At 42.7% G+C, this 25637-nt stretch overlaps 1 protein-coding gene across 3 annotated transcripts in view; it reads right to left on the bottom strand.

The window, feature by feature from the left end:
* PHF20 (PHD finger protein 20) overlaps positions 1-25285 on the bottom strand; it is a 121369-nt gene extending 96084 nt beyond the window's left edge. For all 3 annotated transcript variants that reach the window (XM_060189222.1, XM_060189231.1, XM_060189241.1), the window contains exons 1-2: positions 25142-25285; positions 10295-10410 (exon numbers count right to left, since the gene is read on the bottom strand). In XM_060189222.1, the coding sequence (XP_060045205.1) occupies positions 10295-10377 (83 nt within the window). In that variant the 5' untranslated portion in view covers positions 10378-10410; positions 25142-25285. The remainder of the gene's footprint in view (positions 1-10294; positions 10411-25141) is intronic.
* Positions 25286-25637: the final 352 nt, after the last annotated feature.

Raw genomic sequence — 25637 nt, 5'->3', positions numbered from 1 at the left:
CCTGGAAGCAACCCAGGTGTCCAACAACAGATGAGTGGCTGAGCAAGTTGTGGTATATATAGACAATGGAATACTACTCAGCTGTAAAAAATGGTGACTTCACCGTTTTCAGCCGATCTTAGATGGACCTTGAAAAAATCATGTTGAGTGAAATAAGTCAGAAACAGAAGGATGAATACGGGATGATCTCACTCTCAGGCCGAAGCTGAAAAACAAGATTAGAAAAGAAAACACAAGTCGAACCTGAAATGGAATTTGAGTATTACACCAAAGTAAAAGACTCTGGGGTGGGTAGGTGGGTGGGGAGAATACAGGTCCATGAAAAATGATGAATGAAATAGTGGGGGTTGTATTGTTAAATGGGAATCTGGGGAATGTTATGCATGTAAAAAAAAAAAAAAAGAAGAAGTAGAATCGCAAAGCAGAAATTGACTGAGTTTGGAGTATGACACCAAAGTAAGAAAGCAGAAGTACACTAGAGTTTGCAGTGAGTACCCTCCCTAACTCTTCCTCTCCACTATTCCAAGCTTTGGGTGCATGATTGCTCAACAATTTGTTTGGCTTTGTATGTTAACTCTCTTTTCAGTCACCAGGTTCCAGATGCCATCATGATACTAGCCAGGCTTCCCTGGATTGAAGACCCCACCAATATGTCCTGGAGCTCCGATTCCCCAGAGACCCACCCTACTTGGGAAAGAGAGAGGCAGACTGGGAGTATGGACCGACCAGTCAACACCCATGTTCAGCGAGGTAGCAATTACAGAAACCAGACCTTCTACCTTCTGCAACCCTCAATGACCCTGGGTCCATGCTCCCAGAGGGATAGAAAATGGGAAAGCTACTGGGGAGGGGGTGGGATATGGAGATTGGGTGGTGGGAATTGTGTGGAATTGTACCCCTCCTACCCTATGGTTTTGTTAATTAATCCTTTCTTAAATAAAAAAAAAATTAAAAAAAAAGAAGATCAAATATAAAAGTGATAGGTATACCTGAGGAGGAGGACATGGTCAAATTCCCAGAGTACATTTTCAGAGCAATTTTAGTTAAGAATTTCCATCACTTAGGAAACCATCAGCACATTCTCATTAAAAATGCAGAACGATCACCCAGATTTATAAATACAAAAAGACCAATACCAAGGCACATTATTGTAAAACTATCAAAAGTCAACGACAAGGAAAAAAACTTTGCTGAATGCTAGGGAAAAGAAAAGAAGTTACATACAAAGGCAGAGCTATAAGACTTTCATCAGATTTCTCTTCACAAACTCTAGAGGCAAGGAGAGAGTGGGATGACATAGTCAAAGTTCTAAAGGAGGGGGAATTCCAGCCACAAATATTGTATCCTGCAAAATTATCCTTCAGATATGAGGGAGTAGTAAAAGTTTTCTCAAAAATTCAAGAAGTAATGGAATTTGCCAGAATCAACCTCACCTTATAAGAACTACTGAACTGAGTCCCACAAGAAAGGAGGAAGCAAAGGACTACATGTTCCAAACAAGCTGCAGGTGCTACCATGATGCCAACCTGACTCACCCAGACAGATGACCTCACCAATGTAGCCTGGAACCCCACTTCTCCAGAGCCCTGCCTCAGTAGGGAAAGACAGGGACAGGCTGGGAGTATGTATCGACCTATCAATACCTATGTCCATCAGAGAAGCCATTACAGAAACCAGACCTCCCACATTCTGCACCCCATAATGGCCCTGGGCCCATGATCCCAGAGAGATAAAGAATAGGAAAGCTTCCAATGGAGGAGATGGGATATGGAACTCTGGTGGTAGGAAATGTGTGGAATTTCACCCCTCTTATTCTATAGTTTTGTCGATGCTATTTTTTTTTAATATTTTTTTTAAAAAATAAAATGAAAAAAAAGAGTGAGCCACCTTATCTGCAGCTGCAGCCTGAAATGATGACCAGACCACACCTGATATTAGTGCAAAGCAAACATCTAACCTCTTTCATTCACCAGGGGAAAAAAAAAAGACCTGGGAGGTGGCTCAGTTGCATTCGACACCATGAGGCCATGAAGTTCATTCCCGATCACGACATTAAAACAAAATTTTGTGGTCCAGGAGATGGTGCAGTGAGTGGATAAAACACTGGACTCTCAAGCATGAGGTCCTGAGTTCAATCCCCAGCAATACATGTAACAGAGTGATGTCTGGTTCTTTCTCTCTCTTCCTATCCTTCTCATTAACGAATAAATAACATCTTTTAAAAAAAAAAATTAAGAGAGCTATAGGTAACTCACACCTGGCAAAGTACACATTCACCATGAGCAAATAATCAGGCTCAAGCCTCAGACCACCACATGGGAACACCTCCAAGGAGCAGTTACAAGAGCAGTGGAGTAGGGCTGCTGTGTCTCTCCTTTGTCTCTATCTGTCTCTAAATCTCTAGCTAAAGAAAAGAAAAAAAGAGGGGCCAGGCAGTGGCATACCCACTTGAGTGTATACACTCAAGCATCAGGACCCAGGATCAATCCCCCAGCCCCCACCAGCAGGTGGTGAAGCAGATCTACAGGTACCTTTCTTTCTCTTATCCTTTATATTTCTCCATTCCCTCTTGATTCTGTTTCTATCTAATAAATAAATAGTTGGGCAGTAGCGCAGCAGGTTAAGCACACGTGGCGCTAAGCACAAGGACCCGCAGTAAGGATCCCTGTTCTAGCCCCTGGCTCCCCACCTGCAGGTGAGTCACTTCACGGGCGGTGAAGCTGGTCTGCAGGTGTCTGTCTAGCTTTCTCTCCCCCTCTCTGTCTTCCCCTCCTTTCTCCATTTCTGTGTCCTACCCAACAACGACGACATAAACAACAACAATAATAACTACAACAATACAACAGCAAGGGCAACAAAAGGGAATAAATACATAAAAATATATTCTTTATATTTATTTTATTTATGTATCCTCTTTTGTTACCCTTGTTTATTGTTGTAGTTATTATTGTTGTTATTGGATAGGAAGGAGAGAAATGGAGAGAAGGAAGACAGAGGGGGGTAAGAGAAAGACACCTGCAGTTATGTATGGACAAACTATTGTATTTACTGTTGAATGTAAAACATTAATTCCCCAATAAAGAAACAAATTTAAAAGAAAGAAAAAAAAGAAAACACAAAAAAAAAAAAAAAAAAAAAACGAGAAAGACACATGCAGATCTGCTTCACCACCTGTGAAACGAATCCCCTACAAGTGGGGAGCCTGGGGCTCGAACCGGGATCTGACGGCGGTCCTTGCACTTTGCGCCACCTGCGCTTAACCCGCTACATTACTGCCCGACTCCCCAAATAAAATTTAAATTTTATTTATTTACTTATTCCCTTTTGTTGCCCTTGTAATTATTATTGTCATCGTTATTGGATAGGACAGAGAGAAATGGAGAAAAGAGGAGAAAACAGAGAGGGGGAGAGAAAGAGGGACACCTGCAGACCTGCTTCACCGCCTGTGAAGCGACTCCCCTGCAGGTGAGGAGCCGGGGGGAGGGGGGGGGGCTCGAATCCGGATCCTTATGCTGGTCATTGCTCTTTGTGCCACCTGTGCTTAACCCACTGCGCCACCGCCTGACTCCCAATAATTTTTTTAATATTTATTTATCCCTTTTATTGCCCTTGTTTTTACTGTTGTAGTTACTATTGTTATTATTGATGTCATCGTTGTTGAATAGAACAGAGAAAAATGGAGAGTGGAGGGGAAGACAGAGGGGGAAAGAAACACCTGCAGACCTGCTTCACAGCTTGTGAAGCAACAACCCTGAAGGTGCGGAGACGGGGGCTTGAACCGGGATCCTTAAGCCGGTCCTTGAGCTGTGCGCCACCTGCGCTTAACCCACTGCGCTACCACCCGACTCCCGATTTGGCAAACTTTTAAAAATATTTTATTTGGGGATTCGGGGTTGTCGATTCACAAGCGGTGAAGCAGGTCTGCAGGTGTCTATCTTTGTCTCCCCTTTCTTCCCCTCCTCTCTTGATTTCTCTCTGACCTATCCAATAATGACAACAATAATAACTACAACAACAAAAACAAAAAAAAGGGCAACAAAAGGTAATAAATAAATTTTTTTTTAATTTGCTAAATCAAAAAGAGAGAGACGATCACCAGGAAAGAGAAGTGATGCAGACAATGAGCCCCAGAAATAACCATAATTAAAAAAGAATAATTGTACCCATGTGTCAACTGTACTGTAAGCCTATTTTCTCCAATAAAATGATTTGAAGAGGGAGGAAAAAATGGCCTTTAAAGACATGATGAAATCTTACATCTGTATTACTAAATGAAAGGAGTCTTAAAAAAAATAATAAGAGCAACAATAATAACTACAATAATAAAACAAGGGCAACAAAAGGGAAAATAAATAAATGAATAAAAAAAGAGCAATATGAAAAGAAAGCACAGGGATATTTTTAAGTAGAGAAACTATTCTGTATGAAATTATAATGGTGAGTACATAGAACACACCACACCAAAAAGTGACCCTAATGTAAATTATGAACTTTGGGTAATAATATGTCCATGTAAGTTCATCAGTTGTAACAAAATTACACTCTGAATAAATCTTTGCCACAAATGTACCACTTTGGTGGGAATGCTGATTGTGGGAAGGTTATGCATGTGTGGGAGTAAGGGAAGGGAACACTCTGTACTTTCTGTGAATCTAAAGCTGCTCTAGAAAATAAAAACTATTTTCCATACACTGGCTGGCTGTCAACACATTTCTTTCTACAAACCAGAATTCACACCTGAATATTTGATTCAATTACTCAACATTTCCACTTATTGAAAAGAAATCCATATTTAATATATCCAAAATTAAGCTGTTGGTTTTTCAACACTTCAACAAACAGTAATTCTACCATTAATTACATTAAAAATCCCCTAGAATCATCCTTGACACAATGTCACTCTCACACATTCTCCCTCCCTCTTTCCCTCCCTCCTCTCTCACAAGATCAACAACAAATATGTCAGCTATATCTCCAAAAATATACACAGTGCAGCCCCAGGAGGTGGTGACACTGCTAAAGCACCCAGATTTATAAGCATGAAGACCCACACCCCAACCCCGGCATCATATATGAGAGAGTGATGCTCTGATGCACCACTCTACCCAGCCCCGTCTACTGCTGCTGTTCAGCTCAAGTAACAATCAATTTTTTTTCCTCCAGGTTTATTGCTGGGACTTGGTGCCTGTACTACCAATCTACTGCTCCTGCTTTTTCTGTTTGTTGCCCTTGTTGTTTATCGTTGTTATTACTATTGTTGTTATTGCTGTCATTGTTGTTGGATAGGACAAAGAAATCAAAAGAGGACAGGAAGACAGAGGGGAAGAGAATGAAAAGACACCTGCAGACCTGCTTCACTGCTTATGAAGCGGTCCCTGCGCTTTGCGCCATGTGCGCCAAGTGCATGTGGCGCAAAGAGCAAGGGCTGGCTAAGGATCCTGGTTCGAGCCCCTGGCTCCCCACCTGCAGGGGAGTCGCTTCACAGGCGGTGAAGCAGTTCTGCAGGTGTCTGTTTTTCTCTCCTCCTCTCTGCCTTCCCCTCCTCTCTCCATTTCTCTCTGTCCTATCCAACAACAGCTATAACGATAGTAACAACTACAAGCACAACAACAAAAAAAGAAAGAAAAAGTACCTACTTGATAGTATTGTTAAGTGGGGAGGGGATCAGGCGTTGGCGCACCTGGTTAAGCGCACACACTACAGTGAGCAAGGACCTGGGTTCAAGGCTCCGGTCCCCACCTGCAAGGGAAAGCTTCACAAGTGGTGAAGCAGGGCTGCAGTTGTCTGTCTCTCTCTATCTCCTCCTTCTCGATTTCTCTGCCTCTATCCAATAATAAATCAAAATATTTTTTTAAAAAAGTTAAGTGGGGAATAATATGTAAAACCTTTAGGGTTAGGGGCTGGGTGGTATGCACCTGGTAGAGCACACATGCTACAATGCACAAGGACCAAGGTTCAAGGCCCCGTTCTCCACTTACAAGGAGAAAAGCAGTAGTGCAAGTGGTGAAAGCAGGGCTGTATATATATCTTTCTCTCTCCCCCTCTACCTCTCCCTCACTCTCTCAATTTCTCTGTGTCTATTCAATAAATGAAAAAATAAAATAGGAGAGTGGGTAGATAGCATAATGTTTATGCAAAGAAACTCTCATGACTGAGGCTCCAAAGTCCCAGGTTCAATCCCCAACACCACCATGAGCCAAATAAATAAGTAAAACCTTTAGATTTATGCCTAGCACATAGTAAATATTCAATAAAGTAAGCTATTTGCAAAGACACAGTCATGAGTGGATATGATGATCCTCGGTTGGCATTACTAAAAACCAAGTCAAATACCCCACTGGCCTTTAAACTTATTGAAACTCCTATTTAATTTTTTTTGTATTTATTTATTTTGCCTTTTGTTGCCCTTGTTTTTTATTGTTGTTGTAGTTATTGTTGTTGTTACTGATGTCATCGTTGTTAGATAGGACAGAGAGAAATGGAGAGAGGAGGGTAAGACAGAGAGGGAGAAAGATAGACACCTACAGACCTGCTTCACTGCCTATAAAGCGACTCCCCTGCAGGTGGGGATCTGGGGGCTCGAATTGGAATCCTCAAGCAGGTCCTTGTGCTCTGCGCCACCTGCGCTTAACCTGCTGCACTACCGCCCAACTCCCTAATTTTTCTTTATGACACTTCCCCCAGCATAATGGCTGACCCACAGTAGACTTAAATACATTGACATGAAAGGCTACTTTAAATCATTTTAATTAGGGTGGGGGAGATAAGAGCTGGGGTTATGCAGAGAGTATCATGTCTGAGGTTCCAAAGTCCCAGGTTCAACTCCCTGCACTACCACAAACCAGAGGTGAGCAGTACTCTGATAATAAAAATAAATAATTTTAAAAAGCTATGTGGATAAAGTATCGAACTTTTAAGCATGAGGTCCTGAGTTCGATCCCTGGCAGTACATATACAAGACTGAAATCTGGTTCTTTCTCTCTTTCCTCCTATCTTTCTCATTAATATAATAAATAAATAAAATTTTTAAATTTGTGTTCTCCACTAACAATAATAATATTAACAATAGATGGCATGAGAAATAATAAGATATGAACCAAGAGTTCAACTTAGTCAACATGAATAACAATGAAAAATAAAGAAACTAAGGGCATCATGAAACTGATTTTAAGATCCTTTGTAAAATAATGGAAGTAGATGTTATCAGCTAGCTTAAAGGGAAACAAAACAGAGGAACATACCAAAGAGTAAGAAAAGCAACACAAAGAGGGATTTTCTTATTCAGAGCAAGAAAGAAGGCCAGACCTACTGTGCAGGGCTGATGGTGAAAGCCCAACAGATGACAGGAAGAAGAAAGGAGCAGAACAAGTACCAAGCATCATTACTGGGAAACCACAACCTCTCACATGTTAGGCAGTTAGTTCATCGACACAAGCTTGGAGATGAAGAAGGCAGGCAAGACTGTTCTTTCAAGCCCATGAATTAGCTTACTTGGATAGTGTACTTTGTCATTTGTGTGACCCAGGTTCAAACTTGGGCCCTACCACATTGAAGGAAGTTTTGGTACTGTGGTCTTTTTCTCCCTGTCTCTATTAAAAAAAAAAAAAAATGTTGGTCACTCTCTGCTTCTCTTTAGAGAGAGAAATGGCCACCAAGAGCAGTGGATTCATGGTGCTGACACTGAACCCCAGCAATAACCCTGGTGGCAATAAGTAAAAATTTAAAAAAAAAAAGGCCAAGTGGTGGTTTGCCCAATAGTTAAGACACATTACCATGCACAGGACCCATGTTCAAGGCCCCAGTCCCCAACTGCAGGGAAGAAGCTTCTTGAGTGGTACAGTATGCTGCAATTATCTCTCCTCTCTGGCCCTCTTATCCTCTATAAAAGAGAGAAAGAAAAGAAAAGGGAGGGGGAAGGGAGGGGAGGAGAGGGGAGAGGTAAGGAGAGGGGAGGGGAGAGGTAAGGGAAGGGAGGGGAGGGGGGAGGGAAGGGGAAGGGGAAGGGGAAGGGGAAGGGGAAGGGGAAGGGGAAGGGGAAGGGGAAGGGAAAAACCAACCAATGGAAGGACAGAGAAGTGTATGCTCTTAGCCAGAGATAATCTTTGGAGGAAAAAAATAGAGGCTAGTTACCATGCTCAAGGACCTAGCTTTAAGTCCCTAGTCCCTACCTGCTGGGTAGAAGCTTCCTAAGTGGTGAAGCAGGTGTCACTCTCTCTTTCCCTCTCTACCACCTCATTCCATCTCAATTTCTGCTGAAGGAAAATAAAAATAAAATATAAAATAAAATAGAGCAGAGGTAGATAGCATAATGGCTATGCAAAGAGACTCTCATGCCTGAGACTCCAAAGTCCCAGGTTCAATCCCCTGCACCACCATAAGCCAGAGCTGAGCAGTGCTCTGGTAAAAAAAATAAAAAAATTAAATGGCACCAGGGGCAGTAGATTCATTGTGAAGACAGCAAGTCCCAGTGATAACACTAGTGGCAATAAAAAAATAATAAGGGAGGGAGTAGATAGCATAATAGTTATACAAAGGGACTCTCATGCCTGAGGCTCCAAAGTCCCAGGTTCAATCACCAGAGCTGAGCAGAAGTTATAATAATAATAATTATTATTATTATATAAGTACATATAATTATATAATTATAATAATATAAATAAACAAAAAAACTTAAAACAAACAGTTCATCTGAAATTGTTCCTGCTTTCTCATACATGTGACGCAGGTCAACACCAGCCCCCAGCGCACTAGAAGAAATTTGTGTTGTATCTTTCTCCCCACCTCCCCCCAAATTCAGCCTGGAGCTATGATATACCTGTGCTATAGGTATTTCACCTCCTCCCAAATTGCAAAAAGTTTCTAATTGATTTTTCAAACTTCACAACCCAAAAAAGAAGATATTTAAAAAAAAAAAAAAAAAAGATTTTATTTATTTATTGATGAGAAACATAGGAGGAGAAAGAATCAGACATCACTCTGGTACATGTGCTGCCGGGGCTTGAACTCAGGACCTCACGCTTGAGAGTCCAGCACTTTATCCACTGCGCCACCTCCCAGACCACAAGAAGATATTTTCTGTCCCACTCATTTGCCTGTTTTTTCTCCCACTCTTCAGGAAGTAATCAACCCCCACAGTCTCCCCCCCAATAAAAGCTAATTTCTGGGAGTCGGGCGGTGGCGCAGTGGGTTAAACGCACATGGCGCAAAGCGCAGTGACCGGCGTAAGGATCCCAGTTCTAGCCCCTGGCTCCCCACCTGCAGGGGAGTTGCTTCACGGGCGGTGAAGCAGGTCTGCAGGTGTCTATCTTTCTCTCCCCTCTCTCTCTGTCTTCCCCTCCTCTCTTCATTTCTCTCTGTCCTATCCAACAGCAAAGCAACGTCAACAATGGCAATAATAACTGCAACGAGGCTGCAACAACTAGGGCAACAAAAAGGGGGAAAAATGGCCTCCAGGAGCGGTGGATTCATGGTGCAGGCACCGAGCCCAGCAATAACCCTGGAGGAAAAAAAAAAAAAAAAACTAATTTCTTCCTTAAGAAACCCAAAAAAGTCTGAATTATGAAATCCTCACTTTCACCTTGAGCATTTATAAATGAACAAATCTATAACTTCCTCAACAATCATCATTTTACAAGGCATTTTTTATAAGGCATAGTTTACAAGGCAGTTTCACACATATTCTAATTTGATTTTCAGAGACACTTCATGAGAGTGATTTTCCCAGTATGCACATTAGTAGATGAAGTTGATGTTCAAAACAACTAATTATCAATCAGGGTCACAGGCCAAGGCTAAAGTCAGAACTACAATTCCTCAGCTTCTGAATCAAACCACCCTTACAGTGTAATGACTAAATTAGTACCATACAAAAACAGACCCAGAAAATAGGAAGGGCTGTTTTCAACACACAGTTGCTGCAATCTAATCACCTTCATAAGGTTTTCAATCCTTTATTTTTCTCTTCTCCCTTTTTGCAGATAGGCAACCAAGTCAGAGAGAAGCCACTATTAACCCTTCCCTTTTCTACAACTATTTGTGTTTCTATCGCCCCAAACTCATTCAGAGAAATAAGCATAAAGAGGAAACAAGTATAACAAGGGATCACAGGGCAGTCCCCTTGACACAGGGATCTCTGTACCAAAGAGAACATTTCCATAGCTCTAGACTTAAATCTCCGTCCACCTTTCAAGAGCAGGGAGCAGAAAAACACTACAGAAAAGCCCAGGCTATCCCTCTTTATCAGTGCTAGCAAAAGTCCTTTGCTAAAGAATTTAACAGAAAAATGTAAAAGTACCAGTTTTTTAATCGGTCCCGGGCTTCCAACTGGGCTCCCACTTCAAAGCTGATTCCTCGTCTGTTAGGTGGATGCTTTGTCATTTTTCAGTCATCAGCGGGGCTGCCTTTATTCTCCTGAAAAAGCCAATTAAATATTTATGAAACTTGGGCAAAGTCTGCCCAGAGTATAGCAGCACTCACTACACATAAAAGACAAACAGGCATTATTCAAAACACAAAGCTCCAGGAAACCCTATCAGGGCCCTCTTTCACTTCTACCCTCATCCTAACACAGGTGTATTCCACTGTCTCCTCCTCCTCTACTCTCTAGCATCATATAGTCTCTGGGATTGGGGAGAGCCTCCATCAACACGGGACACTAAGGGCTCACTTCTAAGGGACACTCCTCAAAACTCCAAAAAGCAATTGCTTTAAGGATTAAATTCAATCATTTATTGATGCAGTCAACAAAAGTCTGCCGAAAAAAAATTATTGGGTGAACAGTCAAGACCAAAAATGGAACAGTTCCTGCCTTCACAAAGCACCCAGCACACTGGGGGAAAAACAAAACTCAGAAAATAGATAAATGCAAGCTGTAACTGCAATGAATTTTAAGTGCTACAAAGAATGCAAGCAAAAGCTGATTTCTGGCCCCACTTCTGGAAGACCAGACAAGAAAGATCTATTTATGATTTGTTTGATCTAATTATATGTTGTACCTCTATTTTGAGTGAAGTCTGACAGTTTATATATTCTTCAGTAATTATTATGCCTTTGCCTACCACCAATGGCAATCATTTTCTTGTTTGCTTATTTTTCTTTCTTTTTCTTTTTTTTTTTTTTTTTTTTTTTTTGGTTTTTGTTTTTTCACTGAAGATTTTTCTCAGCTCTCACTTCAGATGGAACCAGGGGACTGAACCAGGGACCTCTGGTCGCTCAGACATGAGAACCTCTTCTGTAAACCTCTGTGCTACACGAGACACACAACGCACAACACACACACACACACACACAGTAATTATTCTGTATGAGTGAATTTTATCTTTAGGGTTAAGTGGATGTTCTGATGAAGACTAGTTAGTAACTCTCAGCACTTGGGACACTTGACAATGCGCATCCTTAAAGCAGACAACTCTAACTAAATTGCTTCCCACTAAGTCATGGATCCTGACAACCTAAAAAGTCCAAGCAAGCCAGAGTACAGCCAAGGTCGTATCTGCCTCCTACCGTAAGTACAGTTTTGTAACAAATGAATGCAAAAACACTCACAAATATGTGTCCTCAGATTTGACAATAATACCATCAAGTCTCTGAAACAATTGCTTGCAACATAGTACATGAAAACACAGGATATATACCATTATATCACTTTGAGCTCCTATTAAAACTCATGTGTGAAAGACAATAATGAGATACCACTTCACTCCTGTGAGAATGTCATACATCAGAAAAGGTAACAGCAGCAAATGCTGGAGAGGTTGTGGGCTCAAAGGAACCCTCCTGCACTGCTGGTGGGAATGTCAATTGGTCCAACCTCTGTGGAGAACTCTCAGAAGGCTAGAAATGGACCTACCCTATGACCCTGCAATTCCTCTCCTGGGGATATATCCTAAGGAACCCAACACACCCATCCAAAAAGATCTGTGTACACATATGTTCCTGGCAGCACAATTTGTAATAGCCAAAACCTGGAAGCAACCCAGGTGTCCAACAACAGATGAGTGGCTGAGCAAGTTGTGGTATTTATACACAATGGAATACTATTCAGCTATAAAAACCGGTGACTTCGTTTTCAGCCGATCTTGGATGGACCTTGAAAAATTCATGTTAAGTGAAATAAGTCAGAAACAGAAGGATGAAAATATGGGATGATCTCCGACTCTCAGGCAGAAGCTGAAAACAAGATCAGAAAAGAAAACACAAGTAGAACCTGAACTAGAATTGGTGTATTGCACCAAAGTAAAAGATTCTGGAGAAAAAAAAAAAAAAGATTCTGGGGTGGGTGGGTGGGGAGAATACAGATCCAAGAAGGATGACAGAGGACCTAGTACTGTTATATGGAAAACTGGGAAATATTATGCATGTACAAACTATTGTATTTACTGTTGAATGTAAAACATTAATTTCCCAGTAAAGAAATTTTAAAATAATAATAATAAAATTAAAATTGAAAAATGAAACTCGTGTGGGAGTCAGGCGGTAGCGCAGAAGGTTAAGCGCACGTGGCACAAAGCGCAAGGACTTTTGTAAGGATCCCGGTTCGAGGCCCTGTCTCCCCACCTGCATGGAGTCACTTCAGAGGCAGTGAAGAAGGTCTGCAGGTGGGGGCTTTAATAGAGTTAAAGTACAGAGAGGGAGAGAGGGACTGAGGGAGAGAAGGAGAGAGGGAGGGAGAGAACAGAAGCATCACTGGTACATGGAGTATGTGGAATGGAACTAGGGACCTCATGCTTGTAAATCCAGCTCTTTGGCCAATGGGTCACATCCAAGTGAGCGATTTCTAGACCCTTTCCCTAGCTCATATCAAATTACAGGAAAAGGCAACCCTTCAAGTGGGAAAAAATATTTGCATAACACACATCCAACAAGCAATTAATATCAAACAGACATTGATATAAAGAACTCAAGAGCTCAGATGGAGATAGCATAATGGCTATGCAAGGAGACTCTCATGCCTGAGGCTCCGAAGTCCCAGGTTCGATCCCCCACACCACCATAAACCAGACCTGAAAAGTGCTCTGGTGTTTCTTTCTGTATCTCTCAAAAATAAAAAAGAAATAGGGAGTCAGGCTGTAGTGCAGCGGGCTAAGCGCAGGTGGCGCAAAGCACAAGGACTGGCATAAGGATCCCGGTTCAAACCCCGGCTCCCCACCTGCAGGGGAGTCGCTTCACAGGCGGTGAAGCAGGTCTGCAGGTGTCTATCTTTCTCTCCTCCTCTCTGTCTTCCCCTCCCTCTCTCCATTTCTCTCTGTCCTATCCAACAACAACAACAACAACAATAAAAACAACAAGGGCAACAAAAGGGAATAAATAAATTAAATAAATATTTTTTAAAAAACTTAAATAAATAAATAAATAAATAAATAAATGAAATACTTTTTTAAAGGGTAGGGGTAAATAACATAATGGTTATGCAAACAGACTCTCATGCCTGAGGCTCCGGAGTCCCAGGTTCAACATCCCACACCACCATAAGCCAAAGCAGGGCAGTGAGTGCTCTGGTGTTTCTCTCTCTCTGCATCTCCCTCAAAAATTAAAAATTAAAAAACAATTTTTTAAAAAAATATGTAAAAAAAGAGAGAGAGACTATCATGCCTGAGGCCCCAAAGTACCAGGTTCATTTCACTCCCCTGACTAGCATATGCCAGAGCTGAGCGGTGCTGCAGTAAAAAATAAATAAATAAATAAATAAGATTAGATCCATGACATTAGGGATGAATTTGAAGACTAAACTCACTGGCAAGGGAAATAAAATCCAAAACAAGTATTTATTTATTTATGAGAAAGAAAGAGCCAGATATCACTCTGGTACATGTGCTACCAGAGATTTATCTCAGGAACTCATGCTTGAGAGTCCAATGCCTTATCCACTACGCCATCTAATGGACCACTCACTCGCCCTCTCTATTCTCACTCTCCTCCCTTGATTTCTCTGTCTCTGTCCAATAAATAAATGAAATAAAGCAAGAGTACAGGAAAAGAAACAACAGTACTCTTAAGATACACGATGCTAAGGATAAAAAATGCATGCAATTCTAATGATCTACCCAAGGTCCAGGAAACAAAAAACAAACAACAAAGCTAGGGATAATATCTTCTCTTTCTTTGATTTTACAATATAACCAAGGACATTATACATTTTTATCTAAATACTAGGTGAGAACAGAGTAGATAGCATAATTTTTATGCTAAAAGACTCATGGGGACCAGGCGTTCGCGCACCTAGTTAAACACACACATTACAGTGAGGGTTCAAGCTCTGGACCCTACTAGCAGGGGAAAAGCTTCATGAGTGGTGCTGCAAGTGTCTCTGTCTCTTTCCCTATTTCAGTCCCCACTCCCCTCTCAATTAGTCTCTATCAAATAATTTATTTATTTTAAAAAATGGTCAAGGGGTCGGGGGGTGGAGCACCTGGTTACAGGGAGTTGGACCGTAGCACAGTGGGTTAATCGCACGTGGCACAAAGCGCAGGACAGGCTTAAGGATCCCGTTCGAGCCTCTGGCTCCCCACCTGCAGGGGCAGTCGCTTCACAGGCCTCAATTGAAGCAGGTCTGCAGGTGTGTTTTTCTCTCCCCCCTCTGTCTTCCCCTCCTCTCTCCTTTTCTCTGTCCTAACAGAGACAACATTCTTCTTCTTCTAACGTTTGCCCTTCTTCCATAGCCAGTCAACAGTGTCAGGTTGAGCCTGATGTAAAAAGTTTCAAGACCTCCTTTGAATCTGGAGAGGTGGCAGTCGTTGACTATGTGGGTCATAGTCTGAGACAACATCAATAACAATAATAATAACTACAACAATAAAACAAGGGCAACAAAAGGAAAAATAAAAAAATCAAAATATATTCTTCACCTCCATTCATTAGCCATTTAAGAAATAAATGTTAGGGAGTCAGGCGATATAGCACAAGGACCGGCGTAAGGATCCTGGTTCGAGCCGCCGGCTCCCAGGAGTCACTTCACAAGCAGTGAAGCAGGTCTGCAGGTGTCTATGTTTCTCTCCCCGTCTGTCTTCCCCTCCTCTCTCCATTTCTCTCTGTCCTATCCAACAACAACGACATCAGTAATAGCTACAACAATAAGGGCAACAAAAGGGAATAAACATAAAAAAAATTTTAAATAAATAAATAAATACACGTTACAATGCACAAGGACCCAGTTCAAGCCCCCGGTCCCCACGTGGAGGGGTAAAGCTTTGCGAGTGGTGAAGCAGTACTATCTACCTCTCTCCTTCTTCATCTCCCCTTTCTCAGTTTCTGGCTGTCTCTGTCCAATAAATATATAAAGATTAAAAAAAGAAAAAAGGATGCAGTCAACATTGACGTTAACTCAAGGATGAGAATTTTAGGTAGTTTTGAATGAAATGAAGCAATGGAGTTGGCAGAAGGCATAGAGGCAAGCTAGTTGCCTTGGAAGGCGCGACTCGAATAAGGCAACCTGCCCAAAAGCGCACGTGAAGGAAATCAGATCTACTACAAGCTCCCACAAACACTTGATTTCTAAGCAATGTACTAACAAAGACTCAGAACAGAGCAGACCTGAAAAATAGTCTCTCATTGTACAAGTGAGGAGAATGAGACCTAGTGGCATTAAGTGACTTGCCTGTGTTCTCACATTGAGTAGAAGAGCTAGGACTAGAGCCAAATCAGACAAAACCCGTTACTAAAGAGGATCTGACATTCAAGTCAGATGAGGGGAGAGGTTCATAGGTCTGACAAATAAATAAATAAAAATAAAATAAAATAAAAAAATCAAGTCACTCAGGTTTGTCCTGATTAAGGTGAAGAATAGGAACATGCTGGAAAGTCTTTGACAGGTGATACCCAGGGACAGAGAAAAATGAAGACATATACAAAGGTAAAGCTAAGGGGTGGGTAGATAGCATAACAGTTATGCAAAGGGACTCTTATGCCTGAGGCTCCAAAGTCCCAGGTTCAGTCCCCCATCCCCAGAGCTGATCAGTGCTCTGATGTTTCTGTCTCTTTCTCTTCATCTCTCTCAAAAATAAAATAAATTCAACTTAAAAAAAAAAAAAAGTAAAGCTAAGACAAAGGAACCAAATGGCATACTCAGTGACATACTGAGTACATACTGAGTTACATACTCAGTGACCCAGGTTAAAGCCTCTAGTCCACACCTGCATGGCAGAAGCTTCACAAGTGGTAAAGCAATACTACAGATGTCTCTCCTCTCTATCTTTTCCTATCTCTCTCCCCCTCCAAAAAAGGAAGAGGAAGAGGAAGAAAGAAAGAGAGGAAGGGGAGCCAAGTGATGGCTCAAAGCACACGGACTGGCATCAGGATCCCGGTTCGAGCCCCCAGCTTCCTACTGCAGGGGGTTCCCTTCACAAGCAGTGAAGCAGGTCAGCAGGTGTCTTTCTCTCCCTCTCTTCTCTTGATTTCTCTCTGCCCTATCCAACAACAATAATAATAACAATGACGATAAACAAGAGCAACATAAGAGAAAAGGAATTTTTAAAAAAAGGTTCTAAAAAAAAAAGAGGGAGTTGGGCGGTAGCACAGCAGGTTAAGTGCACACATCACAAAGCGCAAAGACTGACATAAGGATCCCGGTTCCAGCCCCCCACTCCCCACCTGCAGGGGAGTCACTTCACAGGCAGTGAAGCTGGTCTGCAGGTATCTTATCTTTCTCTCCCCTTCTCTGTTCCCCTCCTCTCTCCATTTCTCTCTGTCCTAACAACAATAATAACTATAACAATAATAATAATAAAAAGTGCAACAAAAGGGAAAAGAAAAAAAAAGAAGGAAGGAAGTAGCACACTTGGTTGAGTGCATCATTACTATGCACAAGGACCAGGGTTCAAGTTTCTACTCCCCACCTGCAGAGTGAGGCAGGTATGTAATATCTAGCCCCCTCTCCCTTCTCAATTTCTGTCTTATCAGATAAAATAGAAAAAGGAAAATAAAAAAGGGAGTCGGGCGGTAAGCAGGTTAAGTGCAGGTGGCGCAAAGCGCAAGGACAGGAATAAGGATCCCGGTTCCAGCCCCAGGCTCCCCACCTGCAAGGGAGTTGCTTCACAAGCAGTGAAGCAGGTCTATAGATGTCTTTCTTTCTCTCCCCCTCTGTCTTCCCCTCCTCTCTCAATTTCTCTCTGTCCTATCCAACGACGACATCAATAATGACTACAATAAAACAGCAAGGGCAATAAAAGGGAATAAATATTTTTTTTAAAAAATGACTCATTGGTGGGGCGTAGGGGAGAAGTAGCAAAGAAACTCATACCTGAGGTCCAATATCCCAGGTTTTATCAGTCCTCAGAACTACCATAAACTAGAACTGAGCTAGGGTCTGGGGAAAAAAATTGTTTGTATTTCAACAAGAAATATTCAAATGGATGGTCAGGGAGGTGGTGCAGGGGATAAAGCATTGAACACTCAAGCATGACGTCTTGAGTTGAATCCCTGGCAGGAAATGTACCAGAGTGATGTCTGGTTCTTTCTCTCTCTCCTCCTATCTTTCTCATTAATAAATAAATAAAATCTTTAAAAATATATTAAAGGGAGTCGGGTGGTAGCACAGTGGGTTAAGCGCAGGTGGCACAAAGCTCAAGGACTGGCAAAAGGCCCCTGGTTCAAATCCCCGGCTCCCAACCTGCAAAGGAGTAGCTTCACAGGCAGTGAAGCAGGTCTGCAGGTCTGTGTCTGTCTTTCTCTCCCCCATCTCTATCTTCCCCTCCTCTCTCCATTTCTCTTTGTCCTATCAAACAAGAGCAGCAATAACTACAATAATAAAAAAGGGCAACAAAAGAGAATATATATATATATATATATTCTTAATATATATATTAAAATGGTGGTCAGGGAGGTGGCGCAGTGCATAAAGTGTTAGACTTCCAAGTATGAGGTTCTGAGTTCAATCCCTGGCAGCTCATGTACAATATACCAGAGTGATATTTGATTCTTTTATTATTATTATTATTATTATTATTATTGGGGAATTAATGTTTTACAGTAAACAGTAAGTACAATGGTTTATACACGCATAACATTCCCCAGTTTCCCATATAACGATACAACCCCCACTAGGTCCTCTGAATCCTTCATGGACCTGTATTCTCCCCACACACCCACCCCAGAGTCTTTTACTTTGGTGCAATACACCAATTCCAGTTCAGGTTCTACTTGTGTTTTCTTTTCTGATCTTGTTTTTCAACTTCTGCCTGAGAGTGAGATCATCCCATATTCATCCTTCTGTTTCTGACTTATTTCACTCAACACGAATTTTTCAAGGTCCATCCAAGATCGGCTGAAAACGGTGAAGTCACCAGTTTTTACAGCTGAGTAGTATTCCATTGTGTATATATACCACAACTTGCTCAGCCACTCATCTGTTGCTGGACACCTGGATTGCTTCCAGGTAAAACTGTGGAGCCTCAGGCATGAGAGTTTCTTTGCATAACCATTACGCTATCTACCTTCATCTGTAGTGATATTTGATTCTTTTATCTCTCTTCATCTATCATTCTTCATAAATAAAACCTTAAAAAAAAAATGTGGGGTCCGGCAGTAGCGCAGCAGGTTAAGCGCACATGGCGCAAAGCTCAAGGACTGGTGGTTCGAGCCCCAGCTCCTCACCTGGCAGGAGTCACTTCATAGGTAGTGAAGCAGGTCTGCAGGTGTCTATCCTTCTCATCCCTTCTCTGTCTTCCTCTCCTCTCTCCATTTCTCTCTGTCCTATCCAACAAAAGTAATAATAACAAAAATGATAAACAACAAGGGCAAAGGGGCCAGGTGGTGGCACACCTGGTTGAGCACACATGTTACTAAGGACCCAGGTTCAAGTCCTTGGTCCACACCTACAGGGGAAAACTTCACCAGCAGTAAAGCAGTGCTGCAGGTGAAGCACTCTGTCGCTTCTTCCTCTCTATCCTCTTCTTCTCTCTTGATTTCTGGCTGTCTCTATCCAATAAATAAATAAAGATAATTAAAAAAATCTTTAAAAACAAGGGCAACAAAAGGGGAAAAAAATAAATAAAAAATAAAAAATAACACTCCACCACCATTCTATAACTGAAAAAACTAATTAAATGGGGGGAAGAGGTCAGGTGATGGATCAGCCAATGAAGCACACATTTTGCCGTGTGCAATGACCTGGCTTCAACTCTCCACCCATGACACGGAAGCAGCTGCTCAGGGGAAACTTCATGAACAGTGGAAGAGTGCTATGGTCTCTCCTCCTCCTCTATGTAAAAAAAAAAAAAAAAAAAAAAAACAGGAAAAAAAAGAAAAGAAAGAAAACATTGACAAGGAACAATGGCATTATGCAAGCACAGCTCCAGCAATAACCCTGGCAAGATGGCAAAAATCTTCTCTAGTTTGTTTTTTGTGTTTTGTTTTGTTTTGTTTTGTTTTATGAGAAGGAGATTCAGAGAGACATCAGAGCACTGCTCAACTCTGGTTTATGGTGGTGCTGGGGATTGAGCCTAGGAACTCAGAGCCTCAGGTATAAGAATATTTCATAATCGTTATGCTATTTCCCTAGCCCTAAAGCCTCACTTCTAAAAGTATAGTTCATTAACATTATTATCACTTAGAAATTAATAATGTAGGGTGGAGGGTAGATAGCATAATGATTATGCAAAGAGACACTCATACCTGAGGCTCCAAAGTTAAGTTCCAGGTTCAAGCCCCCACACCACCATAAGCCAGAGTTGAATAGTGCTCTGGTGAAAAAAAAAAAAAAGAAATCAGAAACATATTCATATTAACCCCTAAATATAATAAATCAGCACTTACTAATAAGATACCTCTTACCCTGTGGTTCATATATACATTCAAGTTTGAGAAGCACTACTGTAGAGTGTAGAATACTTCAAGAGTTCACTGTGGGGGCCGGGTGGTGGCACACCTGGTTGAGTGCACATATCACAGTGCACAAGGATGCAGGTTCAAGCCCCCATCCCTTGCCACCTACAAGAGGAAAGCTTCATGATTGGTGAAGCAGTGCTGCAGGTGTCTCACTGTCTCTCTCTCCCTATCACCCCCTTCCCTCTCAATTTCTGGCTGTCTCTAACAGATAAAAATTAAAAAGAAAATAAAAATAGAAAAAAAAAAAAAAAAGAGTTCACTGTATACGAGTACACAAATAAAATACCAAACAGGCAAATAAAGAGACAAAGTACCTGTTTGCTTTATTGTTAACATATTTTATTAGGTACTGTTCAGACAGACCTCCACTGTTTTTTTTAGTAAGTTTGGATTTTCTTTTTTTATTATTATTAATTTATTATTGCCACTGTTTAATTGTTGTAGTTGTTACTGTTGTCATCGTTGTTGGATAGGGCAAAAAGAAATGGAGAGAGGAGGGGAAGACAGAGATGGGGAGAGAAAGATAGAGACCTGTAGACCTGCTTCACTTGTGAATCGATTCCCCTGTAGGTGAGTAGTCCAGGGCTCAAACTGGGATCGTTACAACAGTGCTTGCGGTTTGCACCACATGCACTTAACCCACTGCACTACCGCCCAACTCCCTGAGTTCGGATTTTCTTTTGTTGTTGTTGTTGTTATTGATGTCATCGTTGTTAGATAGGAAAGAGAAATGGAGAGAGATGGGGAAGACAGAGAGAAGAGAAAGACATCTAAAGACCTGCTTCACCACTTGTGAAGCAACTCCCCTACAGGTGGGGAGCCGGGGGCTCGAACCCAGATCCTTACGCTGGCCCTTGTGCTTCATGCCACATGTGCTTAACCCGCTGCGTTACTGCCCGACTCCTGAGTTTGGAATTTCTAATAAATACATAAATAATCTAAATGTGGGTTCTATATCACTTCCTGAAAAACACTAAGTCTTAGGATATTCATGCACATGAAATATAAGGCAGCCTAAATTGTTAATGAAATAAGTAGTTTTTTTTCGAATTCCAACACTGAGCTGAGAACTCTTCTCTACAAGCCCCATTAATTCCCACAGGTTCCTGGGACTATCATTAAATCCTCCCACCATCTACAAGAAGCATGTGCTTGGCAAATAATCAACCTTCAATTGAGATTCCGAAGGCTATGGTCTTGAAAATGAAGTATTTTCCTGCCTTTCCTGCTAGTGTATAGTATCTCGGGCCCAAAGTCTCCTCCACTGAGGCCTTTTGCAGCTACATGTGCAAGTACATCCCCCAAAGGGAGACAGATCAGAAGTGTCGTTATCCCAGAAGCACTTGGAATTCCAGCTGTAGAGAAAATAATCTGGTTAGTTCAGGCTGAGAAGCCCTCAGCGAGATCTGGAAAGGCAGGTGGAAATGAGGCCCCAGGTATTTTCAGATTTCAAGGTGTATATTGAGAGCAAGGCTTGACGATATAAGAGGATAACGGGAAAGATTAGGACGGTAGAGCAGCGGGTTAAGTGCACGTGGTGCGAAGCGCAAGGACCGAAGTAAGGATCTCGGTTAGAGCCCCCCCCACCTGCAACAGAGGCCCTTCACAAGTGGTGAAGCAGGTCTGCCTTCCCCATCCTCTCTCCATTTCTATCCAACAATGACCTCAATAATAATTACAACAATAAAATAAGGGCAACAAAAGGAAATAAAAATAGTACCAACCCCATATCTATATTTCAGGGACAAGAACAAAAAGTGTCCAAGAAATTCTTCCAAGTAACTTATTTTTAGATTTTTAAAGATACCTTTTTATTAATTTTATTTATTTATTTATTGAATAGAGATAGCCAGAAATCAAAAGGGAAGGGGATGATGGAGAGAGTAGTTCTGGAGATGGTGCAGTAGGTAAGGTATTGGATTCTCAAGCATGAGGTCCTGAATTCAATCCCTGGCAGCACATGTACCAGAGTGATTCTGGTTCTTTCTCCTATCTTTCTCATTAATAAATAAATAAAAATCTAAAAAAAAGTATGGTCCGGGTGGTGATGTAGTGGATAAAGCAAGGACTCTCAAGCATGAGGTCCTGAGTTCAATCCCCGGCAGCACATATGCCACAGTGATGCCTGGTTTTTTCTCTATCTTTCTCGTTAATAATTAAAATCTTAAAAAAAAAAAAAAACTAAAAAAAAAGGGGAGGAAGGGGAGAGAGACAGAGAGACATCTACAACACTGCTTAATCATTCCCAAAGCTTTTCCCCTGCAGGAGGAGGGGGGGGGGCTTGACTTCTTTGTGCATTGTAACATGTGCACTCAACCAGATGCGCCACCACCTGGCCCCTCCCAAATAACTTTTCTTTTCTTTTCTTTTTTATTTTATTGCCACCAGGGTTATCACTGGCACTGTGAATACACTGCTCCCAGCAGGCTTTACCATTTTTTTTTCTTTCCTTTTCTTCTATTTTGACAGAACAGAGAGAAATTGAGAAGGGAGGAGAGACCTGCTTCACAAAGATCATCCCGCCCTTTATGTGAGGAGCCAGGGCTTGAACCCAGGCCCTTGAGTATGGTGATATGTGCACTTAACCAGGTGAGCAACCACCCAGCTCCTCAACCACCTCTTTTCTTGGTAAAAGAAAGCCATAAGTATAGGGAGCATAGCCTGAAAGCAGGATTCAAAGAATGTTTGCTTTATTTCCTCATTTTCCGGAAATAAAGCAAAACAGTACATAACTCATCAGAACCTTACAGGAAACAAACCATCAAGAGGATTAAGACACCCATGGGATAAGCTGGGAAATAGCACAATGGATAAAGCTTTCTATTCTCAAGTGTAAGATCCTGAGTTTGATGCCCAACATCACAAGATCCAGTTCTCTCCTCTCATTAATAAATAAACCTAGGGAGTCCCGCAGTAGCGCAGCGGGTTAAGCACAAGGGGCACAAAGCGCAAGGACTGCGTAAAGATCCCGGTTGGAGCCCACCACTCCCCTAGGGAGTCACTTCACAAGCTGTGAAGCAGGTCTGCAGGTGTCTGTCTTTCTCTCCCCCTCAGTCTTCCCCCTCCCCTCTCCATTTCTCTGTCCTATCCAACAATGAAGACAGACAACAATAATAACTACAACAATAAAACAACAAGGGCAACAAAAAGGGAATAAATATATTTTTTTAATTAACTAAATAAATAAATAAACCTGGAGTGGAGCCAGCAAAATAGCACACCTGGATAGTGCTTTGTTAAGCATGCAAGATAGGCTCAAACCTTGCCTCAATAGCACTGGAGGGTATCTTCCTTTCTGGGAGGGGGAGAGTTTGGCTGGGAGCAGTGACATCCCAGCAACTACAATGAGTCTTGTGAATTATCTAGGAAATATAAGGGGCTTCTTTTCATTGAATCTACTTATTTATTGTCACCAGAGTTATCACTGGAGCTCTGTGGCAGCACTAAGAATTCACTGCTCCTGGTGGCTTTTTTTTTTTTTTAATAGAGAAACTGATGCCTGAAGCTCCAAAGTCCCAGGTTTAATCCCCCGCACCACCATAAACCAGAGCTGATCAATAAGTACTACAGTTAAAAAAAAAAAAAAAAGGGGGGGGGAGATAAAACGAAAAAATTGAGAGAGTGCAGGGGGAGAGGAAAGACACCTACAACAATGCTCCCCAACACTTCCTCCCAGCAGGTGGGGACCAGGGGTTTGAAAGCAATAGGGTCCTCCCACATAGTAAATTAAGTTTTAAAGGGTGCATCACTGCCCTGCCCCTTTCCATTTTAAATCTAGGTTTGGGGAAACTGTGGGAGACATAGATGTAAGCTGCAGCTGCGGTAAAATCACATATTATCAAGTATAAGTCTTGCGTGCAATCTCCACAACTAAAAACACTCTGAAGCCATGGTGTCACGCCATCCTGGACTTGAGGTTATCAGCACAAAAGGAAAGGAGAAATCTCTGCAGCGACTCAGCAATCGGTGTCCAAAGGGAGTTAAAGCAAAATGTCTCAGCATAGGACAAGGGAAGAGTTCCAGTGACCAAACAACAGGGAGGTAAAAGATAAAGCAGACTTAAGCCGGAGGTATAACTATAGAAAGTGTGCTCAATAAAAGGCCACAGAAGTGCCTGGCTCTAGAAGGGTCTGCATTCATCAGAGGAAGAGGAAATGCGTTCACTGACAAGGCAGGGGAAAAAAATAACACTTGAATCGCAGATTGGAAATGTATACTCAAGAACCACTGAAGACCAGCTCTGAAAGAAGACTGAGATGTGTACCGCCGGATTCAAGAAGCATCAGAAAGGTGACTGTAACTAAAAGCGATGCACTCAGTACAAGCTGGGGGAGGGGGCGTGTAAGCGAGCTACTTAGGAAACAAACAAGCTCTAACACAAATAATGAGCCTCCCCACGTAATAACAGCGCGTTTCAATTTGGGGAACTCACGAAAAACAGTTCAACCAGTCCCAAGATCAGAGTGACTAAAAAGGGAATGAATTGTGTAACTAAATGTTAGAGAAAAGGAAATGGATCATAATTATATTATTATTATGATTATTCTGCAGACTAAGAGATTTAGGACCTGAAAACGAGGTTCTTCCTTGGACTTGCAAGGAATATAAATACCCAAAAACTTCAGTGAGGAGCCTTCGTTTGAGGCTCGTTAATGAGATGAACCCCCAAATGTGAAAGGGAGTAATTATAAAGCTTACAGACCCTCCCAGTCTGGGGGATTAGGGGAAAAGGAGGCCTAGAGGAGAGGTGGGGCAGAAAATGAGCTATGACCCAAGGGCTGGAACTTAAGAAAGGGGAACACCACCCACATTTTTCAGAACTATAAAGAGGACACTCCCATAGTCAGGGGCTTTAAAAAGATGTGTGCTCCAAGACTCGAACAAAACAATCAACAAAAGAAAAAGCGTTCCGGAAGCACAAGGGAACAGCAGGAGCTTAGGGAGTGAACCTCTGAAGGGGGCCACACAACCCAGGCTCAGACCCCGCCGTCACCCACTCCCAACTCGGCCGCTCCCCGCCTGGGGCCCGCACCCGCGGCCCAGCCCCCTCGGGCGGCGCTGATTGGCCACTGGCGCCGTCACTCCTGCAGGCAGCCCTGGCGATTGGGCGACAACCGCACGCCCGCCACGCTCTCAGCAGCGGTCCCCGGGCCCCCCTCCGGGCTGGGCAAGCGGGGCCGGGCGGGGAGCGGGGCCGGGTAGGGGACCCGAGGAGCAGTGCCGTCCGTCACCATATCCGCCCGCAAGGCGCGCGCACGCGGCGCGGGCCCACCCAGGCCCCAGCGATCTGGCTTCGCCTTGCCGCGCCTCGCCACGAGCTCACCTCACAGTCCCTCTCGGTCTGCGCCGCTCCAGGACCAACCGACAGAAGGCCTCTGCGTGCTGCGCACCACGTGACCCCAGGGACGCGCCCAGCGTATCCCCCGCCCCCACACAAACGCACCATCGCCACCACCGTGTGACGCAGTGCCCCTAACGGCCCCGCCCTCGGGCCCCCCCCCCGCCCGGTCACCCTGGCGACCACTCGGGAGGCCACGCCCACTGCCCTGAGGCGCGGGAACAGAGGCAGCACCTGCAGGCAGAACGCGAAATCCCTTCTCACCCCTCCATGCCCATCGCCTTCAAACGAGACCTGGAGCTGGAGCAACAACACCCTCACCCTATAAATCTTGCTTCCTAAAATGGTGCTAGAAACCTTCCACTTCTCTCCATCCTTCCCAGTGCCAACACTCAACTATGCCAGTCACCTTTGCCCCATTCTCCCCCCTCCACACTTAGGTGGTGGAAGCTTTTCTCAAAGCTATTGTAATGAAAGACAT

The sequence above is a fragment of the Erinaceus europaeus genome, chromosome 1, assembly GCF_950295315.1.
Source record: "Erinaceus europaeus chromosome 1, mEriEur2.1, whole genome shotgun sequence".
NCBI lineage: Eukaryota > Metazoa > Chordata > Mammalia > Eulipotyphla > Erinaceidae > Erinaceus > Erinaceus europaeus.
This window is presented reverse-complemented; position numbering and strand designations above follow the sequence as displayed.